Here is a 19565-nt window from a genome sequence, read left to right as displayed (position 1 = left end):
AGAGCTATGCTCATCGCCACTGTCTAGGTAGTGGTATTGCAAGTCTCTGGGCCCGGTAGCCACAGTGACTGAATCCTGGCAAGGGAGAGCAGAGCTGCACTCGTCACTGCCATGTGGCAAATGGGACTGTGAGTCTTTGGGTCCTGTAAAGGCTGTGACTGAATCTGAACAGGGGCAGAGCAGAGCTGCTCTCGGCAGTGCCGTCTAGGGAGTGGCAGAGGACATGCATGGAGCTCGCGAGTGGCCGGGATGTCCATCTGTCAATGCCTTCTGCTGTTTTCTGTACCGGCCGGTTCACGGCGAATAGCAGGAGAATTAGCGCCGAGCGGATGTTAACAGGGCTCCGTGCACTGAGCCAGTTCCAGGAGTGAAATCTGAGCAGTGTAAAGCTCGGCTGCGGTGGAAGACCCAGTCATGTGGTCCAGCAGAATGCCCTGCTGTCTAGGGAGTGTCGGTGGTGAGTCTCTGGGCCCACTAGTGACCGTGATCGAATCCTGGTGTGGGCAAAGCAGTGCTCTGCTTGTCACTGGTGTTGTGTAGAATTCTCCCGCAGCAGAGGACCCAGTCTTTTGGTGTCACAGAGTTGTCCGCTGTCTAAGAAGCGGTGCTGTGTAGGCTCTGATCCTGCCAGTGACCGGGGTCGAATCCCAACAGGGGCAGGAGAGCTGTGTTCGTCACACGGAGGAGCAGCGGAAGCCATAGGCTCAAGGATGGACCATGCGGATGTTCGGTCGCTCACATGGGATGGCAGCAAATCTGTAGCAGAGCCTGGTATCCAACTGGCAACCCCCATTAATCAACAAAACACTTTTCCCTAAGCTCTCAGCCGTCTTTTCCATGACACCTGATGCCTGGGGGTCGATAACAACCTGTTCACTGCATGTTTCCCTACAGGAAGCAGCCCCCTGGACAGTCCCCGAAACTTCTCCCCCAGCACCCCAGCACACTTCTCCTTCGCCTCGTCCAGAAGGTAAGACCCACAATGCATTGCAAAGACCAGTCAGCAGCCAGCGTCTAAGCCGGTGCCTGATCAGGTAATCATTGACGAACACCTCGGAAATAGAAGATTGTTTAATTCTCAAATCATTATAACAGTCCAGAACAGGGACGACCAGCCCTCTGCTCCTGGAGAGCCACAGCCCCTCAGATTTCTCAAAGTTGCAAGGCTTTGAAGCTGTGGTACCTAAGATCAATTCGGTCAGTAGAGGATTCTAACGAGTCATTAAAAGTTGAAGAGGAAGGCAAATTAAAGGATCCCGTGGCTCAGCTGGGCCAGGAGTGCGGATCATTGCTGTAGAGCAGGAAATCCTAACTCCAACCCTCAGTATCCTGAATCCCAAAGGTGTTCTACTGTACACCTCTTTAAAACGTTAACAGCTTTGGACATTGGGGTAGTTAAGCATAAAACTGCTGTTTAAACATTCAAAATAAAAAAAACATGGTGGAATCCAGGACAGAGACCTAAAAGCAAAGGTTGGGATGCCCTGTTCTAGTTGAGTATGAGCACCAGACAACGTCACACGCTTTCCCATTCCAGAAAATAGTGCCCGCCGTTTTTTCACACTTTGAAGCCTGAGCAAAAGAACTAGATGTGTTAGGTGCATAAGATGTGGCATAGTGGTTAAGGCTTCGGATTTATAACTGGGTGGTTATGGGCTCAAATGGTTGTACCGTTGAGCAAGTACTTAACCTGTATTCCCTGGCTGTAAAAAATCGTGCGAATGTCGTTTGCTTTGAATAAGCCAGCTGAATTAGTAAAAAGAGGCTGACGTGTTTCAGTGGTCCCTCTTACACGTACGGGCTGGTTTGAAAGCTGAATTACGTGCCATTACTGTAAGTACTGCTGGGCGCACTTTCATAAGAGCTCTGTCACAGCTGTTTTAGTTGCCCATTTGTTCCAATTGCTGGAGTCATTGCGTGAGGCAATAGCCCAATCTGTCAGCATTTCCAAACCTTTTGAGGGCACTTTCCCTCGGAGTTACGACTCTAGACTCTGAAGGATCCTATTCAAATAAAATTGCATCAAATTGTAACTCTGGCTTGTGTGCCCACACATTACTAGGGTATGCCAAGCTGACACTATTAGTGTGAAATGTCATAGATAAAAAATGCTAAATCCACACAGAAATCCTTATAAGGCTTGAGTTTAACATTTAAGTGAAAGCTTCTTCCCTCCCTCCCAAGCACGCAAATTTTATAGCAAATTGCTGTTTCCAGTCCTCGACATTTCTCAGAGCTGCCCTCCAAGTCCGTGTCCAATTCTCCACACTGCGACAGGCAACTAGGAGTAGCAATAGGTTTGCTTGACTTTCTGATTTGGTTTTCACAAAGCATCTGTGTGCGATCTCGCAGAATTTTTGCAACACAAAATGCAGTCTGACGGCCTGGTTTTTACTCCTCTTCTAGTAAGGCGCCTCATTCTCTTGAACTGCAAGCAAGCTGCCACCCACACTTGTTCAATGGATCAGATGCATGATGCAGCCTCTTAAGTTGGTGAAAATTAGATACACACTCAGCGGCTTGACCATTAAGTTTTTTTAAACAATTTCTGCACTATTTTGAGACTCGGAGCCTCCCTTCTACACCCAAGACCTTAATCTGGCGCTAACTGGCTACAGGTGATAGCTGTTAAGACTGGCCTTCCCCATTTTCTTGCTTCCTACAGGCTGTTAGTGTAATGAGTTTTTATTATGCTCTTTTTTGTGTCTTCTGTCTCTTTCTCTTTTAGTTTTACTCTATTTAGCGAGTGCAGAGATGGGGGATTGGAATTCTGTGTTTTTCTTTATTGTTAATTATTCCTGGATAATACACCGTACCAACAATCTACCTATCCTGTAACATTACTTTAACATGAAACTGATGTGGCAGGTACTTGTGTTGGTTTAAAAAGCAATCAAATACTTGTTAAAAAAACTGTGAGCCCTTCAGCCCAGGATCAGTCATGCCTGGGTCACATCTACAGTGAAAGTACCAGCAAACTATCATCCCAGATATTCTAGGACCCTGAGCCAGGACTGTGAATGATAGAGTGTCCCCAAACAAATGTTTTATCGTTCAGATTTGGTTTAGTTGGAAGAAGGTGAATATTCCTGCGTGGGGGAGAGCAATTCATGATTTCTCTTCTGCACATAGTTCCTCAGGTTGCTCCAGATCATGCACTCTATGGAAAATGGCCATTTTACTTAAAGTGCACTTTTACTTATTTTGTAAGATCTAAAGAAATTAATCCCAAAGAGTCTTATTTTCCTCTCTCTTACCAGGTGAATCGCGTTTCTTTCATTACAACACTCAGAGTGCTGATTCACCAAGTCGAAGCTACTGATGTTTAACTTTGGGGGTTCAGCACCCCACAGTCCTTCCAGCTCCCTCCAGGGATACCCCCGTTCGTGTGATCTAAAAATCGTTTTATGGATCCCTAGTGAACAAAACCCTCCTTATCACGGTTCTGTGTTTACCAGCCTGTGGCCCCTGCAGGCAGACTTTCATTCTTTTTCTGTCCCCTGATCCCGACCTCTGTGCGTGTGCGCTGTGGCATTTCTGTGGTATTAATCTAATTCATCTCTCCCCTGTGCAGCCACGGGCACAGAACTGACAGGTAACCCTGGTGCTTCCTGCTGTTGAAGTAGTCAGTTGATTTGTAACAGAGTAGGAGAAGGAAAAGAAAGAAAAAAAAAGAAAATGACTTGTGGCTGTGTTGTTCCTCATTTGATTTCTGGTCATTGTGGTATCGTGTGAATCCAGGTACTGGCGTTTCTGTGATTTCTTGTGCATATCCATGATGGTGCTTTCTCTTTTAACTTTGAAGGAGTAGATTCTGTTGCTGGCTTTTTCCTGTCATATGGTTTTGTTTTTTTCTTTTTTGTGAGTAGCTTCTGGTGTTTGATTCTAGCACAATCATATGTCTCCTTGTATCCGCCTTGCTGATCACTTGCCCTCCTAATTTATCTGAAAGGGAAAAAAAATAGTTGCTTCCAACCAGTCTGAGTGACTCAGAGCCCTGTGCGACCTTGATTTCCTTCCCCCTCTCGCTTCCTTGTGGTGAAATAGGAAGTCTAGTCTGCAGGATGATTGGCAAATGACAACGGAGGATCAGTAAGCAGATCCAAGGTGTAAGGAGTAAAAACTAAATAATTGTGACAAAAAAACATATATATATATGAAGCAGAAGCGAGTGCTAGGTCAGCCATGATGGAGGGAGGTAGATTAGTCCTAAGCGTCTGTTGCTGTCTGGATAAGCGTTTGTTACTGTCTGGATAAGCGTTTGTTGCTCTCTGGATGTGCAGACCTAGTGGTATTTGCTGCTGACAGATGTCAGTATGCACTCACCCCCCAGGCAGAAGGGTATAAGCTGCCATCTTTTTTCATTTGCAGAGCGGACGGGCGACGCTGGTCTCTGGCCTCCCTGCCTTCATCAGGATATGGGACCAACACACCTAGTTCAACGGTATCTGTGAGTTTGTCCAGCACCTTCACACACTGACCCCCCTCTCAGCCCCCTGTAACCTTGCAGGCACTCCACTTACACTTTACCTCTCCAGACAGTCCCCACACCTGTCCTACCTGGCCAGCACTCTTCAGTTCTGGTGTGTCACATTAGCAAATCCCAGTGAATCGAACTCTGCAAAAACGAAAGCTGCCCGTGGCCGAGTAATGTATCACATCTTGCACTGAATCAAGTATCCCTGAACATAATCTCTGTGAACAACTGCCAGAGTACTTGGCACTTTTTGCAGGAATATTGTTTGGTACAATTTAACTCGTCAGATTGTGGTGTGATTGGTTTTCAGATTTCTGGCAGGATTCAAAGCAGAAACCTTGAATTTAAGGCTAAACGATGTCTGCCTTTTGCACTACCTACGCGCAATGTGTCAGCAGATGCTTTGTGTGATACGGGCAGGGCTCAGGCGTTGTGCCGTTGAAAACTAAAACGTGAAACCACGTTTTCCGTGCTCGCGAAGCAGTGGGTGGCGTGCAGAGCACGGGGCTCCCTTCTTGCCGCAGCTCTGGTCACTCAGCACAGGTGCAGCGACTCTTTCAGCACCGCGAACAGCTCCCGTCGGCTCTTCCCCTCCCCTGCCCCCAGGCACCCTGATCAGGAAGGGCAGAGAGAGTGGAGGAATAATCGCGAGAGAGCAGAGATCAGAGCCATTAGCGGCCATCAGCAACGCTTCTTGTCTGGCTCCCTCCAAAATCCCAGCCGTGTTCGCTGGCTTGTAACCCCTCGTGCATGCTGTTATATACTGCATCTGGCTCATGTACTGATATAGGTAGTTGCTAAGCAACAGTAGGAAGACTGTGGACTCCAATCCAAGATGTATCCTATGAGCAGGCAGGGAGATGCCACCTTTGCCATAGTGCTGCAAAGTAATTCCTGCAGTACTGTGATCCTGTGTCGGCTGCATCAGCGAGGACAGGACGTGAATCCTGTTTCTTTTACCCACCTTGGCCTTCTGTCCCCATCCTTCCAGTGTGTAAAAGGAAATGGTGAACTATGGGGTTTTCATGCAATTCAAGTTGACACATTTCAGTATTAGAAGCAGGGTTTCTGCTTCACATTGCTGTTGTCAGCCCTTTCTCTTATTAGACCTCATCGTTGTGGAGTAGCTGTGCCTTGACTGCTGAAACGGGCTTCAGGCCATGATGAGAAACTCTACTGAGAAACACCCGTCAGGGAAGAAATGGGTCTTAGCAATTTAATTTGCATAGATCACATAATTCCGAGCACTGTTTAATCTCAATTACAGGGGCTCTCCCAAGGCAGAGCAAAAAAACAAAGCAATGAAAGATCGAAAGTAGCAAACAGTTTAAACTTTAAACAACGTCATAGGTTATGGTAGTATTAACAAGTGATACAGGAGTTATTTAACCATACAACAATGCACAGGTGAAGAGTTTCAGGTTACTCTGCACGTGTGTCTGAAAACTATAGCTCCTCTTGGAAGGTTTCAGTCTTGATAAGTGCGATATCTGAAGTCATAAAATAGCGTAACAGGGCTCAGCAGTGGTGAGTCTGATACAGTAGGTGATGTCACCCGTTTGGAGGTTTGGTGGTGCTGGAATACAGAAGGTGACGTCACCTCACTGAAACTTCGGTGGTACTGGGAAACAAAATGTGATGTCACCCCTTTGGAATCTTGATAGCCCAGAATTCTCTCATGGTGGGAGACCCAGTGTCTTCTGGTGTGCAGCTGTGCGGCTCCTGAAATGCCCATGAGAGGTCATGATCAATTCTCTGTGGGGTCAGAGCAGAAATGCAATACATTATACAAACATAAAGGCATTTTCCCAGTTAAAGTTTTAGAAATGAACTTAACCCACTGAAGCATTCACTGATACACAGAGAAAGTTATCCAATCAAAGAGCAGAGATCATGTTGGCAAGTGCAATAGGTTGCACCAGTGATAAATCCTGGGGTTTTGCATTGCCACAGGCTGCCCTGCTGTGAAGAGCAACAGGTCCTGTACACACATGATACCGGCCCTTAACAGAGATGGAGATAAAACAAATAAGTGAAAAAGACTGAATCCAAAAAAGATAATCTTATTTGTCTCGTTATCACTCACAGTGTATCACGAAATTGCCTGTACAGTCCAATTGGCAAGGCTGTTAAAAAGACCTTTATTGATCATATGGAAGAAGAGGAGGGTGTCCCCAAGGAAGCATGTATGTAAGCTGGCACAGCCCATGTGAGAGCTGTGCCATCAGGCCCTGACTGGTGTCCCCGTGTAGCTGTTCAGATCCCGGATCATGCAGTCCCACTGGGCCAGCGCCATGAGCAGAATCTAAAGTGTTCAGTGTCTATCCTTCACCTGACTGTGCTGAGAGAAGGGGGGGAACAGGCAACAGAGCTACTTGCACTCTGCTCTGCTCCTGGCAGGCAATGTTTTCCCACCCTTTCATTGTTTAATTGTTTCTAGATAACGATCAAGGGAGAGCTTAGCGGTTGTGGGAATCAAGGGCTACCCTCTTAACGGCTGGCGCTTGTGCGAGCTACAGAGAGTTCCCACCCCCAAAGCCGGATCATTAAAATCTTGACTCCCATTAGTAGTTGTGGCAACGAAACAAAGCTTTCAGCCTCCTTCCTGTGAGCCTTGTGTTTTTTGGTTTTCAGAAACCCTCAAAAGACTGCGCAAAGCTGAGCTGTTTAGGGAGAGAGTTAAGTACGTGTTTAGAGATCAGCTCAATGATCACAATGAGCCCTCAGTCCCAGTGGTTTCTCTATTTTTATGATGAACAGCAGTGCAGGAAAGACACCTTCAACCTTATCCATGGAAATTAAATATAAGTCTCGGAAATGCATATATAGGAATACACGATGGTCTGTAGTAATGCATACCTGTATATGTAGGAATACACAGTGGTGATTGGGGTAGCACTGTGGCACAGTGGTGAGCATTGCTGCCTCACAGTGCTGGAGCCCCGGGTTCAGTTCAGGCCTCAGGTGCTTTCTGTGTAGAGTTTGTATGTTCTCCATGTGTCCTTGTGAGTTTCCTCTAGATTCTCCAGTTTCCTCCCACAATCAAAAGACATACAGTACTGGTAGGTTAAATAGCTTCTAGGAAAATTGGCCCCAGTATGAGTCTGTGCATGTTTGTGTTTGGTCTGTGTCTGCCCTGTGATGGACTAGTGTCCCATCCAGGGTTTACACCACCTTGTGCCTGTTGCTTGCTGGGATAGGCTCCGGCTCCCCTGTAACCCTGCATTGGAAGAAGGGGTTAGAAAATGGATGGGTGAAAGGAAGCTGGTGAGTGTCAGGTAATTGTACAGTGAGCAGACTTGCATCTTCACATCCGGCCACATCTGTAGAGAGACGGAGGGGGTTGGGGGCGGGGACGGGGGGTGACAGGAGCAGTGCGTTGTCTCACTCCGCGTCTCTGTGCACCTCCAGTCCTCCAGTTCTTCGCAAGAGCGGCTCCACCAGCTGCCCTTCCAGCCCACAATGGACGAGCTCCACTTCCTGTCCAAGCACTTCGGCAGCACCGAGAGCATCACTGACGACGATGGGGGTCGGAGGTCGCCAGCCGTGCGGCCCCGCTCTCGGAGCCTCAGGTACCTCTCACTCTGGGACCCCCTGTTTTCTGAAGTTGGTCCTGGTGGACATCAGGGCTCTGTAATTCTTCTCATGCCTGTGTGGGGGCTCTACCCTGACCCATGTGTCCTGTGTTCTAGCCCAGGGCGCTCCCCATCCTGCTATGATAATGAGATTGTCATGATGAACCATGTGTACAAGGAGCGCTTTCCCAAGGTGAGACTTGCATAGTGCCATTAAGAGGACAGTAGTGGTTCAGACAAGATGGAGTCTCTTGTTTGAACTACATTCCCCAGAATGCTTATGCTAACTGGTCAGGTGACTGTGGAAGGAAGGTCGATCCCCACGGCCTTCTGGGGAATGTAGTTCAGAAATGAGTCTTCATCTTGTCTCAACCTAACTCCCTCTCACAGCCATTTTTTTAATTAAGCATGCCAATTCAGGTATATTTCCTCATCCTTTCTATCAATCACTCTTGAACCACCTGCATATTGTGTTCCATATCCTTCCTATTGAGAATTTCAGAGCCAAACAAGGGGTCATTAGGCAACAATATTAACTACAAAAAAATAATCATCAGAAAATTTAATGGGATGCATTTCTTGATTGTGATTTTTGATACACCCAGATTTGTTATGCCATCTTCCTGGCTATGCCCTTATGGGAGTGTGGTACACCTTGATGAAAGGAGTGTAAAGTACAGTAAAATTATTTTAATGAAAGAGAGGTATGGTAAAGCTTGATGCAATTGCAGTGGGTGGTATAAGCATGGTCATAGCATGGGACGTCTATCTGTTTCTGTTTCTCAGGCCACGGCCCAGATGGAAGAGCGCCTCTCGGAGTTCATCACCGCTTTCTCCCCCGAGAACGTGCTGCCCCTGGCTGACGGGGTCCTCAGCTTCATCCACCACCAGATCGTGGAGCTGTCCCGGGACTGCCTGACCAAATCGCAGGAAGGCGTCATCACCACCGTCTACTTCCTCGAGCTGCAGGAAAACCTGGATAAACTCCTGCAAGATGTGAGTGAGGTTCTGAACCCCCACCCCCTCCAAGAAAACCCCGGACAGAGCGCCAGTCAGTGCGTCAGTCAGATCGAACGTTCTCCACTTAAGTGCTGAAACCCTCAGAAGCTTACCTTAGCAATTTGCAAGGCTCTCCTACGCTGTCCCCCAGATACCCCTGAATTGTCCCAAATCTTTTCTGTGGGCTAAGCCTCTTCAAGCAGGGGTGCCCCATCCTTGTCCTGGGAACCCCACATCTGCTGGATTTTGATCCACTTCTGATATCCCTAATGATATATCTAAATACGTAATGATAGGTTCAATTCCATATTCTTCTGTTTTAGTATATAATCCTGTTGGAGGCTGCCTTTTAACTGGTACATTTCTCAAGTAACTTAGCATCTGAGTAGAAAAATAAATTGCTAAGATTCCAGCTAACCGACTTGTAGGTTCAATGAAGGATTCATTTTAAGTAAACAGCTCAGCTGCAGTGAGAGTAGCAGGGGAGGTGTTTTAAAGGCCCTTATGAAGTTTGTAAGCTCTGCCTGGCCATGGTTTGGCTATAATCCTGTGCTCTGTGTATTTTATTTCTCAGATGTAATATTATCCTCTTCACAGACCTCATGTTTAATCCAATCCACGTGTCAGAATGCAACACTCCAGGGACTGTCTTCTCTTCCACTTTACAGCACGTTGTTTACAGCATGCTGTACCTGAATGAGGCTGCAAAATGCAGTGATGATTCCTTTATTAACACTGCTTGAAACAATATAGCAGCAGCCATTTGTGCAAAGGACAAACCGGACTTGTAAAAACACACACCCCTGAGGCATCAGAGGTCCACCCCCGCCGTCACTTCCTTCGTTTTCTCGTCCTCGGCAGGCCTTCGAGCGGTCGGAGAGTTCCGAGGTGGCCTTCGTCACACAGCTGGTGAAGAAACTCCTCATCATCATCTCCCGGCCGGCCAGGTTGCTGGAGTGCCTGGTGAGTGGGAATGGCACCGGCCAATCACAAGTGCTTGAAGCGACGTCACTGTATGATCCCTGGTTGTTGGAACTTCCTGTTCCCATGAGGCCAGCTCGATTCACCCTGCTGAGGTTGTGTTGTTGCCGTAGTGATCCTATGTAGTACGACACGAACCACAGGCTCCGACAGTGGGCGTCTGTGCTTGGTGGTCACAAGCTGCCGTCTGTGGGATCATGACTGAACCCCTCAAAATGCAGTCATAATCTTTTGTCCATAATTCTGACAACTAGGAGTTGCCACTGTTGAGGTTTACTGTAAATCTAATCTTATTCATAGAATTTTACCACTTCTAAGCTGTCTAAAAACTGTATTCTTATTCTGTTAATGATATTCTTCTAAATAGATGGGGATATTTTAGTGATTGTGGTATTAAATTGAATTTATATTATTGAGGTGTATCATTTCATATTATCAGAAGAAGTGCAAGTTTTGTTGACGATAGTGCGGGGTTTTAATTAAGGCCTAATTTAATCAAAGCAAGTGGGGATCGATGGCGGTGTTGGGCAATTTATCGACTGGCCTTCAAACGCTGAAGAATATGTGCAGGACAAGATAACAGCATTAGGACTGAGGAAGAATTGCTGTTATTGAACTGCTGTGGATGTTCTCTACAAATTGACAGGTGATCAGAGGTCTCACTGGTGCATTCTGGTTCCATTGTGAGTGAGAGCATCCCTTGCCACTGAATTTTAGTCAAGGGTCTCTCTCAAGTTAACGCTGTACAGTCTGACAGGACTTGAATTTCCCAGCAGTAGAAAATATCTGGGAGCTCTGATTCTGGGCATCTGGCCTGGCGGGACTGCAGAGTCATATCTAAAGACATGACACTGCAGAATTGAGGTGGACACCAGCCAGAACTCATCTCTCAAAAAGCCAGAGGTGAAGTGCATGCTGCTTAAAAGATGGGCTGTCATTAAAGTTGCAAACTCTGCAGAGTTCTCCTCTGCTATTATTTATGTGTGGTGAAACAGCTATTCCGAGTTTCACCACACAAAAATAAGAAGTTCATTTGTAATTGAAATATTGAGTCACTGGAGCTGAATCATTATTTTGTAAATGTGTCTCACTCAGCCTTGCGAGATAATAAAAAAACGCGAATTTCATGTATCTAATAAAACAATGTATGCACATAATGTAGAAAACAAATATCTGACAAAATAATAACCTCAGCATCTTCAACATAAGTGTATTCATAGATGCAGAAGGCCTGCCAAGATTACCAAGACCCACTGTGTGTAAATATTGTTATACAACTGTTTTGAGATATTTTGCTATCAAAGGAAGCTTTCCTACAGTACTGTACAAGAGCACTTCTTACCACTTTAAACACCAAAAATTCAGGCCATAAAGGCCTGAAATTATTAGATGTGTTCAGTGTGGTATACAAAGTGCCTGGGAGCTACACAAAAACTGTTAACATTTTTGAATACTGTGTACATTTGCTCAAATAGGTATTTTGGTGCAATTGTACCTTTGCCTGTTTCTTGTTGTGAGGAAAGCGTTCATTCAGATAAATTGTTCCACGAAGGAGTGGTGTAATCTTTATTCAGAATCTCTATAGTATGGGCAGGCAAACTAGGACACTCATTCAAACCGTGGTGACAGGAGTTTATCTTGTGTTAGACCCCTAGTGATCCGAGATAAGATGCCAGCTAGCGTTCCCTTATCTCCTCGTCACTCCCCACATCCCCCACACACTTTCATGGTCGCCATGGTGACAGGCTGGTGCTGATGCAAAGAGGGCGCAGAGGTCAGGAAATTCTAGATAAAGGTGCCACCTTTCACGAGGGATGGCCGGGTGGCTGCGTGCCAGACCTGGCCGGTGTTGTTACGAGCCTGCTGGCTCAGTACAGAGACCGCGAAGGAGCTGTTTGCCACATGACTCGCAGCTGCTTATGGGGCAGGCTTGGGGCTAGAGGAGAATGTTGATCAGGCTGCCTACACAAACTCAGGACTCAGAAGCAAGCAGTCCACAGGGACAGTGTGTCTGCACCCTTGACACAGTCCCTACAGTCCCTTTGTGTGTTGCACCAATTGTTGTCCTCTGTTTCAGATCATGTGTGACTTTCTGTGCCACACTGTGACTGATCCCCCAGAAGGATTTTGTTTTGCTCAGCATGTCACACTGTAATTAGTGTGTAATTAGTCCCCCTTAGGGGATCATGGTGTGTTTTGTTGGCCACACATTATCTTATCATCCCCTGCAGGTCTTCTCTCGGTTTATGTGTCACACTGTCACTGGTCCCCCAACAGGATTGCGTGTCACACTGTAATCCGTCCCCCTTTCTGTGATCGTGGCCACTCTGCGGGTCTGTGTCACGCTGTATGTTGTCCCCACAAGTCGCCCATGTGTCACTTTTGTTGTGTTGTGCTGTTTCTGAGCAGGAGTTCAACCCGGAGGAGTTCTACCACCTGCTGGAGGCGGCAGAGGACCACGCCAAAGAGGGGCACCTGGTGAAAACGGACATCCCGCGCTACATCATCAGCCAGCTGGGCCTGACCAGGGATCCGCTGGAGGGTGAGGGAGGGAGAGGCCAAACACATCCACATGGGCAAATTACTGTCCTGCTGCTCCTGTCCCTTTGAATGCCTTATCTCTATGCTATTTAGCTCTACTGAATGCCTAACTGGTATGTCATAGTTAACATGCAGTAACACGTGGAGCAATCATGGCAAAGGATAAGGAGGACATAAAGCATGACAGATGGTGAGAAACCCACAAAGACAGTAAAATCATGGGAACACCTATCAGAAATACCATGCACATTTACCCTGGAATGGAATTTGGAGGTTTGCATGCAATGATATGAAGTGGGTCTGCATGTTCTCCTTGTGGCTGCATGCATCTCCTACAAATGATCCAGTTTCCTCCCACTGTCCAGGCACAGTTAATTGGCATTTCGAATTTGCCCCTTCCTACATGCCTGTGAATAGATGGGGTGGGCATGTGTTGTGTTCTACCCATAGGTGTATTGAACTAAGAGGTTATTGAAAAAGCCAGATTCCTGTTCCTGCCTCCTTTCTTTGCCTCAGTGCAGTGGTGACAAGGACATGTTTCCTCTGACAGTCTCTCTCTCTCTCCCTTACAGAGATGGTCAATCTGGACAGTTACGACAGTGAGGGGCCTCACACACCAGAGACCGACGACTCTGTGGAGGTAAAGGAGAGCTGGCATATTAAAATAAGCAGCTAGGCACAACACCTAGCAGAAAACACCATCGCTGCCAGATCTTGTAGTCCTGCCTCATACATCAGTGTAGGGCCTGATGCAGATAATCCTCCAGAAAGCTGACATTTATATTCCTTGGAGGGCCGGGTGAAGCTGTTTGATTTACACCAGTACAGTTCTTAGTAATAGCAGCAAGAGACTCGTCAGTGTTGGCCAGTAACATACACCTGTACTAAAAGCAGTCTGCTTCTGAATCTGAAGGAACAAGTAATAGGTTTATTCCATGCTGAAACGAGAAGAAAGAAAACACGACGTTTTGGCCGTGGAGCCTTATTCAGGTGTGAGAAAGACAGGGCAGTAAGCAAAGGTAATGTAGTGGGAGAACAAAGGTTGGGAGGGAGGAGGACTGAGAGGCGGGAGCAGGGGACAGAAAGAGAGGCCAATCAGGAGGTGTGAAGTCAGGATAGGTGAAGAGAAGTGTGAAATGAAACCTACAATGAATAGAGAGAATTTAGAAGAAAAGTAGTCTGTTGTTAAGAGAAGGGGAAAGGTATGATCCTAGCTGCAGGATAATTTTGGTTTCTGAAGTCTTTCTGATGTATGAGTTCGGAAAACCGTCTTTGAGAACACAGATGGAGAGATTAGAGTGGTCGTGGCCGTCAGAGGTGAAATGAGAAACAATGGGCTTGGAGAGATCTTTAATCTTCACAGCCCTGACGTGTTCTCTGAAGCGGTCTCCAAGTCTCCTTCCTGTTTCTCCAATGTAGATGGCTGGGTATTTACTGCAAAAGATACAGTAAATAAGGTTGCTGGAGGTACAAGATGCCATCTGGGTGATCCGGAATTGTCCTGAGAGGCCTTGAATGAGTGTGGTGTTAGATGTGTACTTGCAGGTGATACAGCGAGTTCTGTTGCAAGGGAAAGTGCCTGGTGTGGATGGTTGTTGAGGGCGGTCAAGGGAGCTGTGAACAAGAAGGTTGCGCAGATTAGGTGGTCGGCGATATGAGATGATGGGGCGGTCAGAAAAGAGGGCCCCAATGGAGGGATCATCCTGTAGGATGGAAAAGTTGTGGTTAATGGTCCTGGGGATAGGAAGTGTGTTAGGGTGGTAAGGAAGCACCAAAGGAATGCGGTTGTTACGGCGGGAGTTCCTGATTGAGTTGATGGTCCGAGGGGTGTTTTTGGCTCAGGCAAGGGCCCGGTCAGTAACACTGCTAGGGTATCCTCTGTTGATGAAAAAGGAGTACATTTTGAGGGCTTGGTTCTGGATCTTGCTTCTGAATCTGCCATGTTCCTCCGATGATCTCAAAGATACAATGTGCGTGCCACAAGCCTTTCAACGCCTGGTGACTCACATTGTTAGGGCTGCAAAGGAGGAGGCGTGAGAGCGGGCAGTGATTTCTCAGCTTTGCACGAGGCGACACAAACTGATGCGCTACCTCACTCGTGAGGTTATGGCAAATCTCTTCTGCGAACGGGCTGAGAACATTCACACGCTGACAGAGCACACTGCTCCCCGGTACAATTCAGAAAAAATGATTCATGCATGTGAAAATCATCTAGTCCAACAGGATATATCCCTTTATCAGGTTCTGTTTTTGATATATTTGCAAGTTGATCATGATTTGAGATGCTGAAAATGTGGCGCTTGACTGCCTAATATTGTTTTAGGCATAAACCTTTAAAAAATTATAATTCCTGAAAAGTTCTTCTCAGGGATTTTGCAGTATCAGTTATCAGACTGAAACACACTATAGCTGCCTAGTCTGCTAGCCATCTGTCTGTTTGAATAGGTTTCCTCCTTGGTCACGCACACATCGGTTTTTAAACCCCTCTGTCATGTTTCTGTTCCAAAGGGGAAAGTGAAAGCCAAGAAACCGCCCAATGAGACAGACTTTCAGACCATCAAGCTCATCAGCAATGGGGCGTACGGGTGAGTCGACAGCTCCTCTATCAAGCCTCCTCTCACAGGTGACTCAGCACACAGAGCATGACTGGGCAGTTTGGTCCAGATGCCACCTTCCCCAGCAGTTTTGGCCACCTCCGGTTGGTAGACAAAAGTCCTTTACATCTATCTGCTAGATAACTACTGCATCCTCTTAAATTAACTTTCAGGAGTGGACGCAGAAAAGCAATAGCAAACATTTACATTTGGAGACTTTTATTTTATAAAAAAGAAGGGCGGGGGGTTGGCTACATGGTTGAGCAGTGGTGAGCATTGCTGCCTTGCCACACCTGGGCCCTGGGTTCAATTGCAGACCCTGGGGTGCTGTCTGTGTGGAGTTTGCATGTTCTCACAGTGTCCGCATGGGTTTCCTCCAGGTGCTACAGTTTCCTCCCACAGTCATACTGGTAGGTTAATTGACTGCTGTGATAATTGTCCCTGGGTCTGAGTGGGTGCATCTTTGTCTGGGTGTGCCCCGTGATGGGCTGGCCTCCCATCTTGGGGGTACATTGCCTTGCACTCATTGCATGCTGGGATAGACTCCAGCTTCCCCCGCTACCCTGAACTGGAAGAAGCGCTTAGAAAATGGATAGATAGCTGGAAGGAAGAAAGTTCGAGAGGACTCCAGTTTTTATGCATTGTGTAAAATGCCACCTATTCCAGATGCAGGACTGCAGAAAAAGGGTGGAGGGGGGAACCAAGTTTTAGATTTTAGAAAGATGCATTTTTTTTCTTTGAGCACCCTCCATCAAGGGTTCAGGAAAGCCCTGACTCATGTGAATGCTAGTGAAATCTGAGAGAGTGGCGTCGCACTGTCTCGAGTCCCGCAGGGCCTGCAGCTCTCACTGCTCACTGCTTGCACAAACAGTTGGCCTGTTAGGAGCAGAGTGCTTGACACAGACTGCAGCACCGAGCATCCTCTCTACTCGTGTGACTGTCTGTCCGCCGGGCTCATCTGCTCTCTGCCCGCCCCCCCAGCGCGGTGTACCTCGTGCGCCACAGGGAGACCCGGCAGCGCTTCGCCATGAAGAAGATCAACAAGCAGAACCTGATCCTGCGCAACCAGATCCAGCAGGCCTTCGTGGAGCGGGACATCCTGACCTTCGCCGAGAACCCCTTCGTGGTCAGCATGTTCTGCTCCTTCGAGACGCGCCGCCACCTGTGCATGGTCATGGAGTACGTGGAGGGTAAGAGGAACAGAATCCAGGGCGCTCCGGACTGGGGGGGGGGGGGTCTGTGTGTAGAGGACGCGAGAAGTCACAGTGCAGTTCAGCAAAGGTGAAATGAGTTTTAATTTGTGAGGAAAAAGGCCATTTTCAGGAGAACACACAATGGTGCTCTGAATCCAAGCTTTCAGGATGTTTAATAGTCTGTGTACAGCTCCAGTTGCCCTCTGTTATAACCACAAATGGGTGTTTAGAGGTTATTGTTGCATATAGACAAGATAAGATCACTTTATTGGCCACATACAATCTCTTGTATTAGGAATTTGTCTTTCCGCATACCCCACCTTGCTCTCTATGAGACACACAGACAGGGAGAGGAGCTTGGAGTCAGAGCACAGGGTCAGCCATTTATACGGCACCCCTGGAGCAACTGTGGTTAAGGGTTTTGCTCAGGTTCCCAATGGAGTAGGATTCCTCTGCCGGCCGTGGGATATGAACTGGCAACCTTCCAGCCACAGGCACAGATCCTTAGCCACAGTGCCACCACTCCACCTGATACATTAAAGATATTTCCACACAGGGTACAATGGCTGTTTCTGATAAGGTTATCACCGCATGTCGGTTATTCCTAAAATGTCACACATTCAGGCCAGGTCAGAAACAAAGCCAGGTCGGGTCAAGTCCTACATATGCGGTCTGCTTTATGATCTAGAAAGAAAAAGGAGGGGAGAAGAAGTTATGTTGCAAATGAAGAGCAAGAATTATTTCAAATTCTAGAGCAGTGATCCTGGCTCTTGTTTTGGTAGCAAAGGATCAAATAGGGGTTAATTCCAAGCTGAAAAGTAGAAAGGAGAAACACAACGTCTCAACAGCCTGAATGGATGAGATGTTGTTTTCTCTATATACTTTTCAGGTTGGAATTAACCTCTACTTGATCTTAATTGAATCAATTATTTGTTTAATTGGCCTTAAATTGCCAAAGTTCCCAAGTCTTTAGCCTCTAGAAACCCTAAAGGCCCTCTGTCACTTCACAGGATCAAAAGTGTCAGTGGAACCAAGGTTGCAGCATTGCAGTTTCCACAGGGGAACATTTCTTTGTTGCAGTCATTATAATTTGATTTCCACAACATCGCAGGAGTCAATATATGTTTCTGTAAACCATTAGAAAACCAGTTTCTATAAATCGACAGAAGGCAGTAGTGATGTTTGAAGTGGTTTGGACACGTCGTTGGGGCCTGTAAGTCCAATGTGTTTGTGACCCCAACCCATTGTGGTGCGACGTCCCTCTGAACCCCCCTTCGCATTTCTGTGGGTCCCACAGGTGGAGACTGTGCCACCCTGCTGAAGAACATCGGTGCCCTGCCTGTGGAGATGGCACGCATGTACTTTGCAGAGACGGTGCTGGCACTGGAGTACCTCCATAACTACGGCATCGTTCACCGGGACCTCAAACCTGACAAGTAAGAACAGCAGACATGAGGCCATTAGGACCCTCTAGCTCCCGTTTGGTAGTTAATAGCTAATTGATCTAATTCATCCTGCCATTTCTTGAAGGAAGCCGGGGAACCAGCTTCAACAAAGTGTGCTTGTTCCACACTCCCACCACTATTTGTGTAAAGATGCGCTTCCTGTTCTTGGTTTTAAATGCACTTCCACGTGGTGTCCACTTGTGCCCTCTTACGTTTTAAGAGTGACTCCTAATCAAGACAAGCCTCTTAAATTCAGGGACAAAGGCACAGAGACAGGGAGCATGGTGCTTCATCCTTGTAACCTGTTGTATAAAGGGGAGTGAAGTAGCAGAATGGTGCTGGATGGCGATGTTTTTAGAAGGGCTGGGCTGGCACAATCAGTCTGTCATCTTCTAGGTCACAGGAGCCCGGCCCTGATCCTGGAAAGCTGCGATCAATCAAGGTGAAGCAAATGCAGATGTTCAAGGTGATCCTTCAAGAGTGCTAGAGCATCGTTCACTATGACTGTTGTTCATCCTTAGTTTAAAGATTCATCCCTTCTTCCCCCAAAACACTAGGCAACAGGAAGGATCATGAAGGCTTCATTACTGAGCGTGATCATGTCACTGTTCACAGAATGTGACATACTGCAAAACAGATGGCTTCTCTTTTGACTTAGACAAGTTCTTCCTGGCTTGCCTAAAGAAATCCGCTCATCTCCGGACATTCCCGGGATTCCCCGCGGATCTCCCTCACTTTGTGCTGCTCTCCCTCAGCCTGCTGATCACCTCCATGGGGCACATCAAGCTGACCGACTTCGGGCTGTCCAAGATGGGCCTGATGAGCATGACCACCAACCTGTACGAGGGTCACATCGAGAAGGACGCCCGCGAGTTCCTGGACAAGCAGGTAGGAGTATCCCGCAGGAATGCTGCCAGGTCTTCCCAGTGTCCCAGTCTCTCCATTACCAGTGCGGTTTATTAATGCTCTTTTCATGTGAACATTCCTACCATTGCCTTCCGTCCGAGATGTAGAACAATAAACAGAACTGAAAGAACTGAATGCAGAAGTTGCTTCTTATTTCCATATGGATATGAAGCACCAGTCCCAAAGCAGTGTCTGATTAACGCACTCTTTCATCCCATCTCCTTCATCTGGAGCACTGAATCACTTAATTGTGTTCCACATAAATTATTTGGAGTGTTTCAGCTCTTGAAATGAATGCTTTTTCCCTGGTTATAGCTAGAAATCTGGTTCAACGGTAGAACCCAGTTTGGAAAAATCACCATTTGTTTTACCCTGTGTGAGGGGAGAATGTGTCCGACATTAAAATTCAGTTAAGTATTTGCTCTCATCTCTTTTTTTTCTATTTATTATCTAGCCCATTGCCCCCCCCCCCTCCTGGATGTGGAATTAATTTGCATGTTATGAATAAAAAAGACCCTTTTGCATCTATCAGATCATAATTAAGAGAGATGGGTTTTGGTTTTCCACAAGCTTTGACATCGTCTCCAGAGGTCCTCCAGCCTACATTCGAAATGAGTTGCTCAGATAACAAGAATCTAACTGAAACCTTTTTGCTGATGCCTGTATTAGGATTGTGAGTGATGTATCTCTGTGCTGTGTTGCACTACGACCTGCTCATTCCATTCTGAAGGGCTCATTGCTGTCACAGTGGAGCTCCTCTGGTCCTTACTGGAATGTTTTAACATGCCCTTGCTGACCTGTAGTCCAACTGAATATAGATTATTTTATATTTATAAGTGCACTTTGTGTCTGTT

At 46.9% G+C, this 19565-nt stretch overlaps 1 protein-coding gene across 1 annotated transcript in view; it reads left to right on the top strand.

Moving 5' to 3' along the window:
• mast1a (microtubule associated serine/threonine kinase 1a) overlaps positions 1–19565 on the top strand; it is a 51266-nt gene that overhangs the window by 17156 nt on the left and 14545 nt on the right. Inside the window, exons 3-15 of the mRNA XM_088932949.1 lie at positions 895–970; positions 3575–3595; positions 4372–4450; positions 7889–8049; positions 8170–8245; positions 8839–9048; positions 9913–10014; positions 12442–12574; positions 13146–13213; positions 15082–15158; positions 16149–16357; positions 17658–17796; positions 18561–18693. Coding sequence (XP_088789075.1) covers positions 895–970; positions 3575–3595; positions 4372–4450; positions 7889–8049; positions 8170–8245; positions 8839–9048; positions 9913–10014; positions 12442–12574; positions 13146–13213; positions 15082–15158; positions 16149–16357; positions 17658–17796; positions 18561–18693 — 1484 coding nt within the window. The remainder of the gene's footprint in view (positions 1–894; positions 971–3574; positions 3596–4371; positions 4451–7888; positions 8050–8169; positions 8246–8838; positions 9049–9912; positions 10015–12441; positions 12575–13145; positions 13214–15081; positions 15159–16148; positions 16358–17657; positions 17797–18560; positions 18694–19565) is intronic.

This window comes from Atractosteus spatula, chromosome 14, assembly GCF_055471065.1.
Source record: "Atractosteus spatula isolate fAtrSpa1 chromosome 14, fAtrSpa1.hap1, whole genome shotgun sequence".
In the NCBI taxonomy this organism is placed as follows: domain Eukaryota; kingdom Metazoa; phylum Chordata; class Actinopteri; order Semionotiformes; family Lepisosteidae; genus Atractosteus; species Atractosteus spatula.
The sequence above is the reverse complement of the archived record's forward strand: the minus strand, read 5'-3'. Positions and strand labels throughout refer to the sequence as shown.